This window comes from Carassius gibelio, chromosome A20, assembly GCF_023724105.1.
Source record: "Carassius gibelio isolate Cgi1373 ecotype wild population from Czech Republic chromosome A20, carGib1.2-hapl.c, whole genome shotgun sequence".
In the NCBI taxonomy this organism is placed as follows: Eukaryota; Metazoa; Chordata; class Actinopteri; order Cypriniformes; family Cyprinidae; genus Carassius; species Carassius gibelio.
In genome coordinates this window covers 13,095,191-13,113,098 of record NC_068390.1, presented here as the reverse complement: position 1 = coordinate 13,113,098, position 17,908 = coordinate 13,095,191, and the positions used below count along the sequence as shown (strand labels likewise).

The following is a 17,908-nucleotide window of genomic DNA, read 5'->3' as shown; positions in this document are numbered from 1 at the left end:
TGAGATATGAGATATATATATATATTACATTAATATTATTCACACAATCTCCTGAAGGCCATTACAACCTGTCAAGCAGCAGAGGAGCTTAAGGAGGGAACCTCGGGGTTCAAGGGGATTTCCTCGCCAACATCATGTGGCCAGGGGCGTCGCACCCGTGGGGGATGTGGGGGTTTTAACACCCACACTTTTCCCGGTGAGAGGGTTCGACACCCGCACATTTTCTGCAGTTTTTCCGCAGTTTTGCACAAACGCCTTACTACAGTCGTTCCTCCGTTTCTCTGACCGCTCTGTGTCTGCGCTCGCCGCGGCTGCCTCCCCCCCTCAAACTTGACACCGGCTTTGAGTGTGACCGGCTGATGATTGGCTGTTCTGCCTTAAGTCCCGCCTCTCTTGGGGTGTTATCGGTCAGCTCGTGCTGAGGAGGCGGGAACTTATGGTTATTTACATCCCCCTTATCCAGGTACTTTGAATGAGTGTTTATGCTTTAGAGGTTTTTAAATAAGCTTGATATGTGTTTGGGAAGATGTTCTGTTAATCGTTTTGTGGACATGTCGAGTGTTTTCGGTATTATATTTCGTTTTTTAGACTAATGCTAATTGCTATTATTGGGATATTGTTTGCATACCTGTTGAAGAACTATGAAATAAAAGTGTATATTATTTTAATGTTTAAAAACAGTAAATTGTTACATTATTTATTTCACCAGAGAAAAAGCTTTGTGTGGGCATTTTTTCTCCCCTTTTCTGATTTTGTGTTTTTTTTTTCTCCCCTTTTCTGATTTTTTTTTTCTTTTTTCTTTTTTTTTTTTTTAATGTAGGATTATTTTTTTCCCAGCCCTTTTTAAGCCCTGCATTTTGTACCCCTCTGTCAATCAATGTGTTCATAATTTTTATTGTTTATAAACAAACCACATCCATCCCCCACACTTTTGAAAAGCTTGCTACGCCCCTGCATGTGGCGAATCTTGGACCAGAGTCCAGAAAAACACTCAAAGACACGCAAATAGGCGACGTTCTACAGCAGTGGGAGGAGCCTCGAGAGCTTGCGCTTCCTTACAAGAGGTCCTCATCCGCTCAGTGGGAGGAGCCAACCGATGGCGCTGAGCTGATAACGCACTGAGCGGAGGTAAGAGACCGATTACATTCAATTATTATTATTATCTTTAAGTCCGAGGATGTTTTTCTCCTCATGCGTTCGGGTATTATAAGCTGCATTTAAGCATAAAAGTATATTATTTGGCAGGGGGAACGGCAATACGTAATAACATTGCCACTCCCTGCAGTGCTGTGATGCCCTGGTCAGACCTTCTGATTAATTATTACAAATTCTGACATTAGACAAATTATTTTAGTGCATTAAATTTAAAGTGGCGCTAAACAGACACAGTTCAGCACAACCGAGAGGTCGTATGAAGTGCGTGAGATTCTGTACGTAAATACATGTAATATAAAGGTCCGTCCTGTATCCTTGAAGTAACAGTTGATGTAAATGACGGACCACTCGTGGCCCAAATGTGGAGGTGTGTCCTCATATAACGCCCTAAACGGCATTGCCACGAACCCACGATGTTTTCTTGAGTTGTTAGTCAGGATATTAATGAGATCTCTTCAAAAGAGACTGATATATTATAAACACAGTTATGATTGCATTGCATCGGCCTTTGATATTTTTGGTTTGCCAAATTGTTGCCCAGTTTGCTTAATGTGGTCAAACAAGAAAACTGCTGAGTGCATGTCCAGGAATAGTCCTGAGAGAAAGAAAACACACCGAAGCCAATCCAAAGATCTCAGCCACAGGATTTTGCTCTACGACCAGAGAAGCTATAATACACATTTGAGCTCTATCTCATCATTGACGCACTGCAATATGCACAATAAGAGTATTTATTTTCCATGCATGCCAGATACTCTAACAAGTCGTTAGTTGATGTATCATGTAAGCATTAAAAACAAGCTTTGAACTCCATTATAATTGCATAATGCTTTCTTTTGTGGTTAAATCTTGGTCCAGTGCATTTTAAAACCCTGATTGTCAGTGTGTTGAATGACCTTGATATTAAGCGATATGTCTCTCATCTTTATTGGTTTCTGTTCTGTTGAGAATCTTGAATTTTCTTTTTTTTTTTTTTTTTTTTTTTTTTTGGCCCAGGTATTTAATATGTATATCTTTAGAAATAAATGTATCTCAAGATTGTTTTTAGCATGGATAATCTTTAAGAAATGCAGTTGTTTCCACAAAAAGAATAAGTCACTGATTTTCTCTCATGACCATTTTATGTTTAATGAACGTAACACTAAAGTACTAAGTAGCTTAATAGGCAATACCATTTAATGTCAAATTTATTCTTATTAAATGTGAGACCCTGTCAGAATGTTTCCCCTTTGCAACGCTGTCTTTCTGAATCCTGAACGAAAATTGATCCTCATGATTATATGCTTTCTATTGTTAATTTTATTATTGCAGCATTAGCATTAGCAAATTGAAGAATTTGTATTCTTGAAGCATTCTTATATAGCTAGCAGAAGAACTGAACAACTTGTTAAATGCATTGTTATTTTAGTATAATTTATTTACGATTGTAGTATTTATATTTAATATTTGGAAAGATTTACATTTTTATATTTTAAGTTACAGTAGCAAAGGGTAGTAATTTTGTTTTGTGCTTTTGTCAGTTTTATTAGTTTTAGTTTTTTTTAATAATTTTATTTAGCTTAAGTTTTTTTTTATTTCAGTGCAAGTTTTACTACTTTTAATATAAAAATATTTGAATATCTAGAAAGTTTTTAATCTGATATTTATATATTAGATATACACAATAACTCCCTCTCAGTTATGCACTATGCAGGTGTCTTTGTGTGTTGGTGGAATACAGTAGTATACAGTAAACTTATAATAATCATGGTCTTTGTAGTTTATTAATTAGTCACACCTGCTTTGGAAATGAGAAACAAGATGGGAATAGTTTTTAGGGCTGATGGTTTCCCACTGCTCCGGGTGTGTGTTCACAGTGTGTGTGTGTGTTCACTGCTCTGTGTGTGTGCACTTCTGATGGGTTAAATGCAGAGCAAGAATTCTGAGTATGGGTCACCATACTTGGCTGAATGTCACGTCACTTTTTTTTTTTTGTAAATTGTTTGCAGGGTCAATGACATGATGATTTTATTTCTTTATTTCTTTATTTATTTATTTTAAAGAAATGTATTCTTTTATTTAGCAAGGAACATTAAATGTATAAAAGTGAGGACATTACACAAGATTTCTTTTTGAAATTTTTGAACTTTGTATGCATCAAAGAATGCAGAAAAATAAACAAAAAATATAGAGCAGCTCTGAAGACTGGAGCAATTATTCTGAAAATTGAGGGATAATTACATTTGAAAATATATTCAAACAGAAAAGAGTTATTTTTAATTGTAATAATATTTCACTGCATAACTGTAAATGCAAATAAATACAGCCTTGGTGAGCATAACTAACTTATTTAAATGGATGCTTTAAATGGATGTCCACTGAGAGATGTTTTCTTACTTTAGCATTTCCTAATTCTGTTCATGTTTTTCTTTTCAGGGATGAACATTTGTGGTGCGTTTGGATAACTGAAGGAACAGAAAACTTTTCATGTGAGAAGAAAACGATGACCTTGATCAGGGAACTCTGTTGTGGACAATTTTCGTTTTTCCTCACAATGTTTTCTTTGCCAATGTTCAGTGTTAGACCATAAGCAACAAACAAAGACACACTAACAAAAGGGCCCTGATCCTCTCATGCTGTTTTAGCTGGGCTGTCCAGCTCTGTACAATGAAGAGACCCAAGCAGCAGTCACAGTCCCTCAGTTTTCTCAGCTTCTTCAGCCGAAAGCCCAAATCTGACTCCAGGATTGAAAAGCCCAGCGGGACTTTGAACAAGGAGGACGTGGCCATCACTCTCACGCCCAATGAGCATAAGCATGTGGAACAAGTAAGACAACATCTTCATTTATTCTATAACCAGTACATATGTTTGTTTAATCTCTGTATTCTGTAAGCAGTAGGTGTAATACTTTATTTCACCTGGTAGACAAGTTATCATCTTTCTTTCGAAAGCATTATGCTTATTTGATCATGACTCCTCAGATTGTTGAGCCAAGTGGATTTTTTTGGATGCAACTTCCTAAATAAATAAATACAGGTGCATTTCATTAAATTAGAATGTCATGGAAAAGTTCATTTATTTCAGTAATTCAACTCAAATTGTGACTCGTGTATTAAATAAATAAATTAAATTCACACAAACTGAAGTAGTTTAAGTTATTTTAATTGTGATGATTTTGGCTCACATTTAACAAAAACCCACCAATTCACGATCTCAACAAATTAGAATATGGTGACATGCCAATCAGCTAATCAACTCAAAACACCTGCAAAGGTTTCCGAAGCCTTCAAAATGGTCTCTCAGTTTGGTTCACTAGGCTACACAATCATGGGGAAGACTGCTGATCTGACAGTTGTCCAGAAGACAATCATTGACACCCTTCACAAGGAGGGTAAGCCACAAACATTCATTGCCAAAGAAGCTGGTCGTTCACAGAGTGCTGTATGCAAGCATGTTAACAGAAAGTTGAGTGGAAGGAAAAAGTGTGGAAGAGAAAGATGCACAACCAACCGAAGGAACCACAGCCTTATGAGGATTGTAAAGCAAAATCGATTCAAGAATATGAGTGAACAAAGGAATGGACTGAGGCTGGGATCAAGGCATCAACAGCCACCACACACAGATGTGTCAAGGAATTTGCTGAACCAAAGACAACGTCAGAGGCATCTTACCTGGGCTAAGGAGAAGAAGAACTGGATTGTTGCCCAGTGGTCCAAAGTCTTCTTTTCAGATGAGAGCAAGTTTTGTATTTCATTTGGAAACCAAGGTCCTAGAGTCTGGAGGAAGGGTGGAGAAGCTCATAGCACAAGTTGCTTGAAGTCCAGTGTTAAGTTTCCACAGTCTGTGATAATTTGGGGTGCAATGTCATCTGCTGGTGTTGGTTTTTGAAAACCAAAGTCACTTCACCCATTTACCAAGAAATTTTGGAGCACCTCATGCTTCCTTCTGCTGACCAACTTTTTGAGGATCCTGACAAAATTTGGCAGTCATAGTTGGTGTGCTTGACTGGCCAGCAAACTCACCAGACCTGAACCCCAGAGAGAATCTATGGGGTATTGTCAAGAGGAAAATGAGAAACAAGAGAACAAAAAATGCAGATGAACTGAAGGTCACTGTCAAACAAACCTGGGTTTCCATACTACCTCAGCAGTGCCACAAACTGATCATCGCCATGCCACGCCAAACTGAGGCAGTAATTAAAGCAAAAGGAGCCCCTACCAAGTAATACATGTAGAGTAAATGAACATATTTTCCAGAAGGTCAACAATTCACTAAAAATTGAATGAAGTATTCTATTTTGTTGAGATTGTTAATTGGTGGACTTTTGTTAAATGTGAGCCAAGATCATCACAATTAAAAGAACCAAAGACTTAAACTACTTCAGTCTGTATGCAATGAATTTATTTAATATGTGAGTTTCACAATTTGAGCCTGTAAGTATACTGCATAAAATCTTATGTTGCAAATTCATTCACTTTAAACCGTTATCATCTGTCAAACTTGTGTGACTTTTTCTTCATGGAACACAAAAGGAAATGTTTATCAAAATACACAACCTGCTCTTTTACATATGATACAATTGAAAATAAATAAATCTACCCACATAAATTAAATTTTGGACCGCCATATGGACCACTTCCTTTGGGGCACTACAGAGATCTAAATGACTGGAAAAATTATATCCATGCTGTTCATTTCCCTTCCCCCAAACCATTTTATCCAATTTGTTTTACTGGGAGTGTCTTATTTGTCCTGTTGCCAAGAAACAGTGGTTAGACTGTCATTTTATTATTTGATAAAACAGTTTTATCAAGCAACAGGACAAATGAGTGAAATGTATGGGGAATAAGGCAGCTGTGTTTGCCAGAACTTCACAGTAAAAAAAATAAATAATATAAAATTAAATAATAATAAAAATACGGTATCATCACTTTAGGTTTTACATATTTAAATTTACACCTGTATATACAGTAAATGTATAAATAAAAAAAGTGTATGTGCATATAATGTTACTATACCAACCTACTGAAGTAGTATCTGTTTTGTACCTTTTGTACTTAGAACCACCAAACAAACAGAGATATAATATGTAGACGGTGTATGCAAAAAGTGCACAGTGTCATATACACAAATACAAAACACCATCATGACACTAAAATAATGCAATGAACATGAATTTAACAACATAAGATCTACATAACTGATAAGAACAAACTAAGAAGAAAAAAAAAACGGTTGTCAATGATAAAGCATCAAATGTGAGTGCTGTCACACTGGGAATTCGGACAATTTACTTTTTTTTTTTTTTTTTTTACTGTAAATTATGAGATTTTACACCTCCAAAAACTTTAATGGTATTTTACTATAAAATTATGAGATGTCCCATTACCTTTATTACAAGTTTTTACTCTGTATAGTAAGGGAATTTGCCATTAACCAATAAGCAGGTTTTTACTATAGTAGTCTTTTACCATTAAAAATACAATAATTTTTTACAACAAAAATACAAAAAGTTGCTTATCTTCATTAGACTGATTAAAAAGTCATAACTTTCATTGCTGGCCTCAGTGATTTTGTCTCTCCTCTCAGGACCGAGCTCACAGTGATGTTGGATCAGAGGGCGTTAGGGATGGAGGAGATCCTGGGAAAGGGGAAGGAGGTGGAGTGGGAGATGACGAGGGAAGTGCAGAGTGTGGGAGCTGTGGCTCGATGGGTGTGCTGTCCTTGTCCTCCTCCAGTCAGGACCAGCTGCTGGAGCACCTGGTCGAGTGCCCACTCTGCCTCCTGAGTCAACCATGCGGCCACTTCCCTCGCTTGTCCTCCTGCCAGCATCGTGCCTGCAACGACTGTTTGCGCCAATACCTACGCATCGAGATCTCAGAGAGCCGCGTGGGTATCGCCTGCCCGCAGTGCCCTGAAGCTCTGGCTCTGCCCGATGTCCGTGCCATTCTTGATGATGGTGCACTGCTGAAGCGCTTCGAAGAGTTCCAGCTGCGACGCTTTCTGGCTGCTGACCCAGACACGCGCTGGTGCCCGGCGCCAGATTGCAGGTTAGCACATAAATGTGACTGATGAAGCACATCCACCACTGTACCATTGGTGCCCTTAGAGATATTTTTACACTATTGACATATCATATTATTGTGCATAAACATCTTAATTTCATACAGGTGAACATGTCACAATAATTGCTCAGTTTTTTAAATCTGTAATTTAAATTTAAAGTGGTAGAAAAAGTGCATAGAATTTATCACTGCAGATCGTAACATTAATTTGAAATATAAATTAGAATTTTAACTGTAGTTTGCAGAATTTATATTCTGGCCGATTCTGGCAGATAATAATTTTTACATTTATGGCCAATATTGAAATTCAATACGATTTAATTTAAATAATAATAAAAAATATATAAAAACCATAAAATTTAATATCAGTTTTTTTAAATGCTATAAGTGAATTTAAGCATCATAAGATTTTAATGTATGGTATGGAAATTTAGATTTTGATATTTGCCAAAGATTACATTTAACAATCGAAGTGGGTGTCAGACAATGACAAAAAAAATTATACACAAAACCTTAACATACATAAATTGTCCATTTCTCATATGGTACCGATACTATATATTGTTGCTTAGCTAACTTAGGTTAGATTGCTTTATAAAGCAAACTTGCTGATAAAGAGGCACCACATAATTGCTATATCACATAAATGTATTTTTTTTATAAAATGAGTTATCCTGAAAAAAAAAAGATGTCTCTCAAAGTTTAATGTGGTCATGCTCATGGTCTGGATGGTTGCTGGAAGTTTCTCAGACTATGGGTTCTCCACCAGTTTAGCCAAGGTGGTGGAGATCAGCTCTAATCAGCTTGACACATGGTCATCCCCAGTCACACCAGGGGCATGTTCAAGTTCAAAACGGTGCACAACGTTTTGCTACGGTTTCCAGATTGAACGTCATGTTTCCTGGTGTGCAACGGGGTTTGAAATGCATTTTCTCTTGTTTGGTGGGTGTGTCAGAACTGCAGTCCAATCAGCAGCAACATGTATATAAAGCATGCGGTATTAAAGTGAACTCGCACAATGGCTTCAAGGAAAATAATGTACACATGTGTTCATTGCAGCTAGGTATACGCAACAACTGAGGATATTAGAAGACATGTTTGTCGTAAGTTTTATTGTAAAAAAATATAGGATATCAACATAATGATGTAGTTGTTAATATTTTTAGCTTCATTGCAAACAATGGTAATTAAGTGCTTTTTCTAAAAATGAGAAAGAGAATACAGGTAATTAAAACCGTATGAACTACAAATAAAGTCAGATTGTGAGGCTAAATAGATGGCTCCAAAAATTCTTCACAAAGAAACCAAAGAATGGCCTTCTCAACTGCCATAGTTGCAACTCTTGCGTCATCAGAACAGTGTGTTCAACGCACCACCATTTCTGTTTAAAAAAACGTTGTGCAACATTTTGTCGGGGCTGAACGCAGCCCAGCTAATAGTCCTGCTGATTACCCGTCCAAACTACCTTCAACCAGCTAAGTGTCTACCAGCTGTAACTGGTTTTGGCTAGAATCATTGTGTCACGTGCGCTGCAGCGTGAAGCACATGCTCCTCTGTGGTGCATTATGTACAGTATAGTTTTAGGTTTCGTAATGGTAACGTGATCACGGTAGTGATGGGAACCCGTGGCTGTTTTACATTTCTTGTCAACAATATGGTAAGAGGTATCACCTGCAGTCTCTCCACATGAACCTGAGAGCATCCTCTCTCTTTACTACTGTGACTGAGAAGCAAAACAATAACAATGATAGTGGTAGCAACCGCTAAATGTGCTAGTTGGTGGCATATGATCATATCTAAAATTATATGTGTTTTACATATTGATTTAATAGCATTGTATAACTGTTCATCGTCTCACAATACAAAAATTAAACAATTCATATCTTGAATGACAAAAGCATTTTTGTCATTCATTAGCTATGCAGTGATCGCTTACAGCTGCGCTGAGTGCCCCAAGCTAAGCTGTGGTCGGGAAGGCTGTGAAACTGAGTTTTGCTACCACTGCCGCCAGCTGTGGCACCCAGACCAGACTTGTGACCAAGCCAGATGTCAGCGCGCTCACCACACGTCAGGAGCCAGTGAGGTTTCCACGCTCTACGTGTTCAATGAGGAGCCTGGTGGTATGGCACAAATCTTGTGAGACCAACCTAATATCTGTTTGGTGTCCACCGGCTAAGATGTTTGTTTTGCTTTAATCTTGAAGATGCAGAGGAGATCAAGCCCTGTCCACATTGTGGTGCCTACATAATGAAGACTAATGATGGCAGCTGCAACAGAATGAACTGTACCGTTTGTGCTTGTCAGTTCTGCTGGCTGTGCATGCAGGAGATCACTGATGTGCACTACCTCAGGTACACACACGCACACGCACACAGTCATAGAGTTACAGTTAGAGTGGGTTTATTTGACATGCACTGGAGTTCAAAAGTTGAAAAATAGAAAAAATAAGTTAATCATTTGAATTAACAAGGATGCTTTAAATTGATTAAGAGACTAAAAGATTAAAAGAGACTGTTAAATACATAGAAAACTTTTATAACATTATATATTTCAAATAAATGCTGTTCTTTTGAACTTTCTATTCATCAAAGAATCCTGAAAATAAAAGTATCATGGTTTCCATAAAATCATAAACCAACACAATTTGTTTCAAAATTGAAACAGCACAAAACCAGCATATTAAAATGATTTCTGAAGGAACAAGTGACACTGAAGACTGAACTTATGATTCAATAATGGTGCAAAAAACCTTAAAAAAAAAACTTTAATTGTGTATTAATTTACATATTTATAACATTTCTGTTTCACAAAATTAAGTACAGATTATTTCATAGACGTACATCTGAAAATAAGAGACAATGCAGTTTTGATCGTGAATATAGTTTACATGCTGACTCAAACTGTTTCAGAGATTTGATCCCTCTGACTTTGACCTGTACCTTCTAAATACTTTATGTGCAGGCAGACTGAACTAAAATTCTCCCTTTGGACATTGTTAAAAGCTAGAATCATAGAATAAGTGATTTTCTGAAAGTGCCTGCAGTTTTTTATGCAGAATTTGGTCTGTGGGTGTTTGTAAATGAAACCGCCTGCATTTATTAACTGTGTTACTGTAGCAATTGTAAAATCATTAATTAACGTTTAGGCTACAGAATATTTATCCAGTTTGCAGAGCATACACTGCCAAGCATAGGACATTTGCCTGCAAGCACACAGCCCACATTCATCACCCATGCAGTCCAAGTAATTCTGCAGCACAAGAATGTCAGATATGTTTTTCTGGCCCTACAGTACTGAGGTTCTGCTGAGTTTCTTGTGTGGCTGACTTCATGAACATAGCAGATTATCAGATTTGCTTAATTACTCTTAATCAACACAAGTCTTGCGGAATCTGAGCTGTTTCAGAGGTCTGATCTTTAAAATCGTGACTTTGTTACCAGTTTCAGTGAGGTATCGCTGCGCCAAAGCTGATTCCTGATAGATTTTTCCATTCTTGGATGCCAGCCAGCAACTTACGTCAATTAATCAGTACAAATGTCTGGTCATATTTCCCTTTCCATGCAACCCAACCCCCACGATTTGCCAGAAGCGGGGTTCTTAATTTAATGAACACCCTATTCTGCTGGGCTCCAGTCGGGTGGAGAAATTACAGAATACATAAATAATTCTGTCATCATTCTACACTTATGTCATTCCAAACCTGAGTGACTTTATTTCTTCTGCGGAAGACAAAAGAAGATATTTAGAAACATGCCTGAGTTTTTTTTTTCTTTTTTTGGTCCGTGGACTCCAGTGTTGTTTTGAACCCTTTGATTGTTTTAAAAATATATTCTTTATGTTCCAAAGAAGAAATAAAGTCACACAGGTTTGAAATGACATGACGGTGATTAAATGTTGACTGAATTTTTATTGGGTAAGACAAGACACAGTAAAAAACTGTTCAGAATTTGGATTTTGTTAGGCCATTGTGTGTAAAGTCTGAAAAGGCCTAGATTTAACCCTTGAACATTACAGAGAAAAAACACTTTAATAGGATTAACATATGGATGTGATTAAAGTCCTTTTTTTTAACAAAAGGTGTTTTTGCTACATTTGAAGCATTTCTATCAGCTATATCTGTAACACATTGGTGCTCAAATGTGTTTTGCAAAAAAAAAAAAAAAAAAAAACCTTGGATGGAAATTTGCCTATTTTTATAAGTGGATAATCAGCATTAATCAGTAATAAAGTGTTGTTCAAATATTTACTTCAGATTGGATTTTAAGCTGGTAGCCTGTAATACTTTACAACACGGAACAGAACAGGAAGTGACATTGAGCTTAGAGAGTTGTAATTCACGTCTTATCTTTAACCTCATGACATGCACATGCCACATATATGTGCGATTATGAAAAACAATACTTTAATTTATCTTCCTCACAGTCCCTCAGGATGCACTTTCTGGGGAAAGAAGCCGTGGTCGCAGACTCGCAAGGTTTTGTGGCAGGTTGGCATGCTGCTCGGGGCTCCGGTGATGATCTCACTCATAGCAGGCATTGCGATACCCGTCATCATTGTGGGCATCCCAATATATATGGGCCGCAAGGTAAAGACCTAAAGTTTGCTGCATTATTATGTCCTTTCTGTCGTGAAATGTATCTGGAGACTGTTTAATAGCTCTTGTATGATAATGAGACAAGGTCATACCCTTGGCTGTATGTGCATCATAGAAAAGTGATGTCGAATGCATTTATGTAAATTTATGTAAATCCACCAGACCTGTCACCTTCACACAGCCGGTAAATGTGATATGGAAAATGTTTGAAAAGAAAGTACAGAGAGTTTCACTGTGTTATTAGTTTATGGATGCTATTATGCTCTTTAGGGCCCTAAGAACAAAGACAGGAACAGTACCTCCCCATGAAATCAGGATTGATGATTCTTATTCTTTTATGGAATATTGCAGTGTTTATTCTAAATGATTTATCCATGAACATCCTTATTTATGAGTCATGTGAAAAGATTTGTAATTTGTTTTATGTTGACTTTGCGTCTGTTTGCTTTACCAGGTTCATGGTCGCTGTAAGAAAAACAATACCTCAGGAAGTAAGCATTATCTGACAGTGGCCAGTGGGGTCATGATGTCTGTTTTTGTGTCTCCAGTCATAGCAGCCATCACTGTGGGTAAGAAAATCATGCATCCACCTTACTGGTTGCAAATAACATGATGAACATGTAAAACACCGTGGTTATTTAACCTGGCAGTACTTATTACTTCTATACATTCTTCTACATATGTTTTACACAATGCACAAAGAGTTTTTTGATATACATTACTGTTTTATTATAATTTTTTTTTTAAAGCTGGTCCCAAGATGGCGCCACAGATGGCCACCTCACTGTGGAGTTCCACAGTGGTTAATATTTTTGTTAGGTTGTCCTGTTTTAAGTTACATTCCTACAATCAGTTTGACAGGGACATTCGGCAGTAACTCACCACCCAATATTTTAGCGTTTTTTGAGTATTCTGTTGTTTTATTGGACATTGTAGTTGGTGAAGTGGCAGCACTGTTCAATCGTTTTAAGACACGCAAGCATTGGAAGCAAGCCGGTGCGCTCATCAAGCTCAGATGTTATGAAGCTTAAATGTTCTTGGAAGGTTATTAATTATGTAAAAATCGTGTTCCTGTAGCTTAACTGGTAGAGCCTTGCGTTAGCAAGCAAGCAAGCGCAAGGTTGGGGGTTCGATTCCCTGGGAACACATGATAGGTAAAATTGATAGCCTGAATGCACTTTAAGTCGCTTTGGATAAAATGGAATAAAATTGAGCAACTGGCCCGTTATTCAAGAGTTCTTATGTTCCACAAATGCAAGCAATGATTTTATACGACTTTAGAATGACTTGAGGATGAACAACCAATATTTTGTGAAGCTGAACTAATCCTTTAACATCAATATTGCACACATTTAAGCTTACATACGTGCATACATCGTCTCTCATGACTCCTCTATTTTCTGGAAAGATTAAAATGCAACTAAAATGCCACAGTGATCTCCATGGCATAGTGTGAAGTCCTGAGCACAGCACATTCTGTGCTCTCCTCTCAAACCCAAAGCCTGCGTTCCCTCTCATTCTCCTCGATGAATAGCCCTGTCCTCAGGAGAGCCCCAGAGAGGCCTTGTCCCCCTCAATGTCCTCATCAACAATGCCACTCTGTTCTTGTCCAGAACCAGGAGGATCATGGCCTTTTGTCTCCTTTATTGTGTGTTGTTCTTGTCTTTGCTGCTAGCATTATGCCTCTGCGTATTTATGCTGCCATTATGTGTATCTTGCTCTCCTTCTTTAAGATAATTCAGCTGAAAATAAGTTCACTTTTGAGCTAAATATGTCTGTGATTTGAGAATTTCCATATGTCATTTAGGGACCTAAGTTGCACACTTATATAAAATTTTCTTTGATTAATAATAAAAAATGTCATTATAAATTAGTTCTAATTTAGTAAATCTGTGTTTGAAGGGGTGGGGGTGCCTCTTATGTTGACGTATGTCTACGGGGTCGTGCCCATGGCGTTGTGCCGTAACGGCTGGTGCAGGCCACAAACTGAACTTCCTGAAGTACGAAACATACAATTGGAAGATCTGGCAAATTGTAAGTCCAACTCCTTTAAATTTGGTTATATGAATATACATTTACAGTTAACTTAAATGTTGTACTGCTCATTTTATTTCAGTAACCTGATGTATTTCAGCTGCATTAAAAATAGCACTGTTCTTAACTCCATTATAAAAATTAGAGGCTATTTATCTAGCGATTTTGAACGGAAATTTCTGTTTTTGTGCCCAAGAAATATAGCTGATACACCAATGTAGAGATAGTGTAACAGATATATTAGATCTTTTAATTTAGCGAACTACTTTTAAGAGTATCTTTGTTGTCGTTTAACAACTTTAGATTTAAATAATTTTAAGAGTATTTTAACAACATTGAACAGCTTCTTTGTAGTTTGCTGCTTTTAACTAGGTGTTTTTCATGTAACTAAAGAGCAACTGCAATTGCTAGCTACATGTTAGCAATATTTTTAGCTAACTCGTTTAAAAGAGTATTTTTAGATTCTAAATATTTTTTTAGCTTGGAAAGCTGCAGTTTTATTGCTGCTTACCCAAAACTATACTGTACATTATTCATGACACTGTTTTGCTTATAAATTGCCATTCATTATGTATAAGTTTGTATTTGAGTTTTGATTATGGAAACATTGTTACTGTAGTTCATTAAGATTATTATTATTTTTTATTAATCTCACAGTTCGGCCTGATCTGATGACATTTAAACTTCTCTTGAAGATCTTCTATTTTCTCATGTAGTCAGCGATCACTTGACCGGCCAGACCAACCCAGCTCTATCCAACGGAAGCATACAGGAAGTGAGTGTAAATGTGGAGGAAGTGATGCCGCTTCCCAGCACCAGTGTGGTCCAGTCTGGAGCAGAGGGCTCAGTTGAACTTTCTAATGATGGACATGTTGACAGCACTGAGCAGGTTGTTCAGTCAGACCATGTGGATGTAGTTGAAGAGTGTGCCTTCAGCAGCACACAAACATTTGTTCTGAGGTCAGCAAATTTTATAGATTAGACATAGACATAGATTTCTTCCACAACCCCCCCCCCCCCCCCCCAAAAAAAAAAAAGTAATATCAGTAAGCAATGAAGAAATTCTGTTAAAATGTATACACTACTATTCAAAAGTTTGGGGCAAGAATTAATGTTTTTGAAACAAGTCTTTTATGCTCACCAAGGCAGCATTCATTAAATTAAAGTAGAAATACAGTAAAATTGTGAAAATGTGAAAAATGTTTTATATTTTAATATATTCCAAATGCAATTTATTCCTGTGATGCCATTACTCAGTCATCCAGTGTCACATGATCTCCAGAAATCATTCTGAAATGCTGATTTGGTGGTCGAGAAACATTTATTAATGTTGAAAACAGTTGTGCTGCTTCATAATTTGTTTTATTTACTTTACAGGATTATTTGATGAATAGAAGATTCCGTAACATGAAAATAAATACTTTGTAACATTATAAATGTCTTTACATTAACTTTAGAACAATGTGATTATTTCTTTAAAATAAAAATTAAAATACAAACCCCAAACCTTTGATTGATGAAATGATAAAAAACTATTTAAGGTTTTCTTTTGAAATATTTAGTTCTTTTATTCAAGATTTCTAATTTCATGATGTTATCAAAATGGTCCTGACATTTATATCTCCTCAAAAATATATCAAAATGATTTTTTTAAATAGCTAATCATAGAATATGTGCATTCAAGTAAGAATTGGAGATTTCATGTTAATGTGTTCATCTTTGAATTATTAGAACGTCAATTATTTATTTTTCCTTAATCTTTTTTTTTTTGTAAAGTTGTTGTTGTTGTTTACAGCAGGGAAGGGACTAATATTGAGGTCCGTGTGGAGATCGAGGCCCAGCCACGGGACGGCCTTAAGCCGAGTCTCAACAGTACTCTGTCTAGCGAGAGCCTGTCGATGGAATCGCTCAGCCAGCCCTGTGAACCCCTGTGTGCCTCTCAACAGACAGGGAGCACTGATCCCATGCCATTTCCTGAGATAGACAACGTCTGAGCAAATCCTGGAAAACCACTGCTTCCACGGCTCACCTACACTCCCACCGGGTGCTTCCAGTCTCTGCTAGCAAACGCAGAGAGTCAGCGACATGGAAACCAACACAGAGAGCATGAAAGAAAAAGAAGAGAGGGGGAGATGAAGATGAGAATCCAGGGCAGCTGCCCAAATGTCACAGAGGGGATTAAAGATGATCAGATGAACTCAAATGACCAAGAGCATGTTTGTCAACAAGTTTGAGGAGAGCTAACCAATTTTAAACTGTATAGAAGACAATTGCCTATTTGGATGCTGGTCTGTTTAATTTATTCAATTAGCTTTTGTTTTAGCTATACCCTTTTATCTAATGACCATATGTTTCATATCCCCTAACTTATTCGTAGGGGGAAAAGGAAAAATAATTAAACTATGGATTAATAGCATATTTAATTCTGCCACAGTTGCTAGCCTGATATACAGTGTGACTAGAAACATGGTGAAATGCACTAACTCTTGTGCTTCAGGCTAATACTAACTTGGGTAATGGGCTTTTCCCTCATGGTATTCATTCATTTGAATTATGCAGTTTTTTTACATAACTATTGCATTTTCATGAAGGAGCAGCAAAATATGGATTTATGTCTAGAACTAGCCTTCAGCATCATGCTGTTTTTAATGTGGTCCGATTATGATAATATTAGGTCAAAACTGATAATCTTAGGGAACTTAAACATTGTGAGGACTCTGATTTTGATTGATGCTTACAAAACTGATGATCTTGTTTCTCTCTGTTCACCTTTAGATCTTTATTTCTGTAGTAAAGGCATTTGTTTTTGTTTCTGTTAATGAATCAAAAGTTTTAAAAGTCCACTAACTAAAGAGAGCACCTTATCTCAAATATCTACACCGGATCAGTTTACTAAGGAATTCCTTGTATTGGTACCCCAGAGCCAACAGTTGGATAGTGATGTGACGTACATGATGTGACGAGTTTCCAAAACTGAACCTTCATAGCTGCACTGCAGATTGGGAACAATGACTGGAACAGTATGTCAATAAAAACATTCGCACTGAGTGGTGACTGGGAGAGTTAAGTTTTCTTCTCGTATGAGCACTATTTCTCGTTTTCATTTATTGGTGGGATGTTATTTTATATTTTACGTAGTTTCTGTTTAAATCTGTTTATCAAAAGTTCTATAAGAAACAGACAGAGGGCGCCAGAGTTCTAAAAACGCACGTGATTAATGATACCTGCTGCATCTGGACTCCAAAGAAATCCAAACAGTTCAGAGTTATATATGTTCAGCTCTAAAAAGTAGAAAAAATAATACAGAATTTTAAGAAAATACCTTACCAACTAATTAATACAGACCCTAAATATGATTTGGGGCATAATCGATGCTTTATTTGTTGATGATAATACTTGAATATTTCTATTGTCTATTAGAAATTGGTTCAGAACAGTAGCACCATAATAAATAAATAAATAGAAAGACAGATAATAAGAAAATAATAATTATTACCCCAATTTAAAATAATTTATATACAAATACATACATACATATATATATATATATATATATATATATATATATATATATATATATATATATACATATATATATATATATATATAAACACACACACACACACACACATATATATATATATGGGCTATATATATATATTTTTTATTATTATGTGGCCAAGCTTGACACTCACAGTAGTTAAAATGGACGTCAAATAATAAACACACTACTAATATTATAATTCTCTATTATTATAATTTAATTCATCTTATGTCACCACCAGTCATTAATTACTATATTTATTCTGTGTTTTAGATTTTTTTTTTATATTTTAGTAACACTACAATGAGTTTATTAGAAAATTAATACTGGTATTTCGACAAATATTCAGTTTTCAGTAGTCAAAAGTTATTTAAATCATAGTAACGGTTGACTTCACTGTAAACCAGTGAATGGTTGGATCAACTTGATAAAATTACAGAAAAGAAAAGAAAGAAAAAGAAAAAGTGCAAAATCACAGTGGTGACCATTCAAAATCGCCCTTTACTTATAAACCTAACAAAACATTAAAGAGATGGG

The 17,908-nt window shown here is 36.4% G+C and overlaps 1 protein-coding gene across 4 annotated transcripts; it reads left to right on the top strand.

The window, feature by feature from the left end:
* Window positions 1-972: 972 nt before the first annotated feature.
* LOC127938940 (E3 ubiquitin-protein ligase RNF19B) lies at window positions 973-16,874 on the top strand. Of its 4 annotated transcripts, none has more exons than XM_052535866.1 (10): window positions 973-1,128; window positions 3,571-3,960; window positions 6,724-7,184; window positions 9,117-9,319; window positions 9,403-9,550; window positions 11,622-11,784; window positions 12,248-12,362; window positions 13,696-13,827; window positions 14,544-14,787; window positions 15,623-16,874. In XM_052535866.1, the coding sequence occupies exons 2-10, from the start codon at window positions 3,802-3,804 to the stop codon at window positions 15,819-15,821; spliced, it is 1,824 nt and encodes a 607-aa protein (XP_052391826.1). In that variant the 5' UTR covers window positions 973-1,128; window positions 3,571-3,801; the 3' UTR covers window positions 15,822-16,874. The 4 variants fall into 4 exon arrangements, with proteins under 4 accessions (XP_052391826.1, XP_052391825.1, XP_052391824.1 ...); XM_052535865.1 differs by having other exon boundaries at window positions 14,523-14,787; window positions 15,626-16,874; XM_052535864.1 differs by having other exon boundaries at window positions 14,523-14,787.
* Window positions 16,875-17,908: the final 1,034 nt, after the last annotated feature.

Excerpts from the sequence above, each read along its gene's own strand:
- LOC127938940 (XM_052535864.1), top strand. The coding sequence starts at position 3,802 with ATGAAGAGACCCAAGCAGCAGTCACAGTCCCTCAGTTTTCTCAGCTTC. Across the intron at positions 11,785-12,247 it reads CAATATATATGGGCCGCAAG|GTTCATGGTCGCTGTAAGAA; the intron begins GTAAAGACCTAA and ends TTGCTTTACCAG. Across the intron at positions 13,828-14,522 it reads ATTGGAAGATCTGGCAAATT|ATCTTCTATTTTCTCATGTA; the intron begins GTAAGTCCAACT and ends CTTCTCTTGAAG.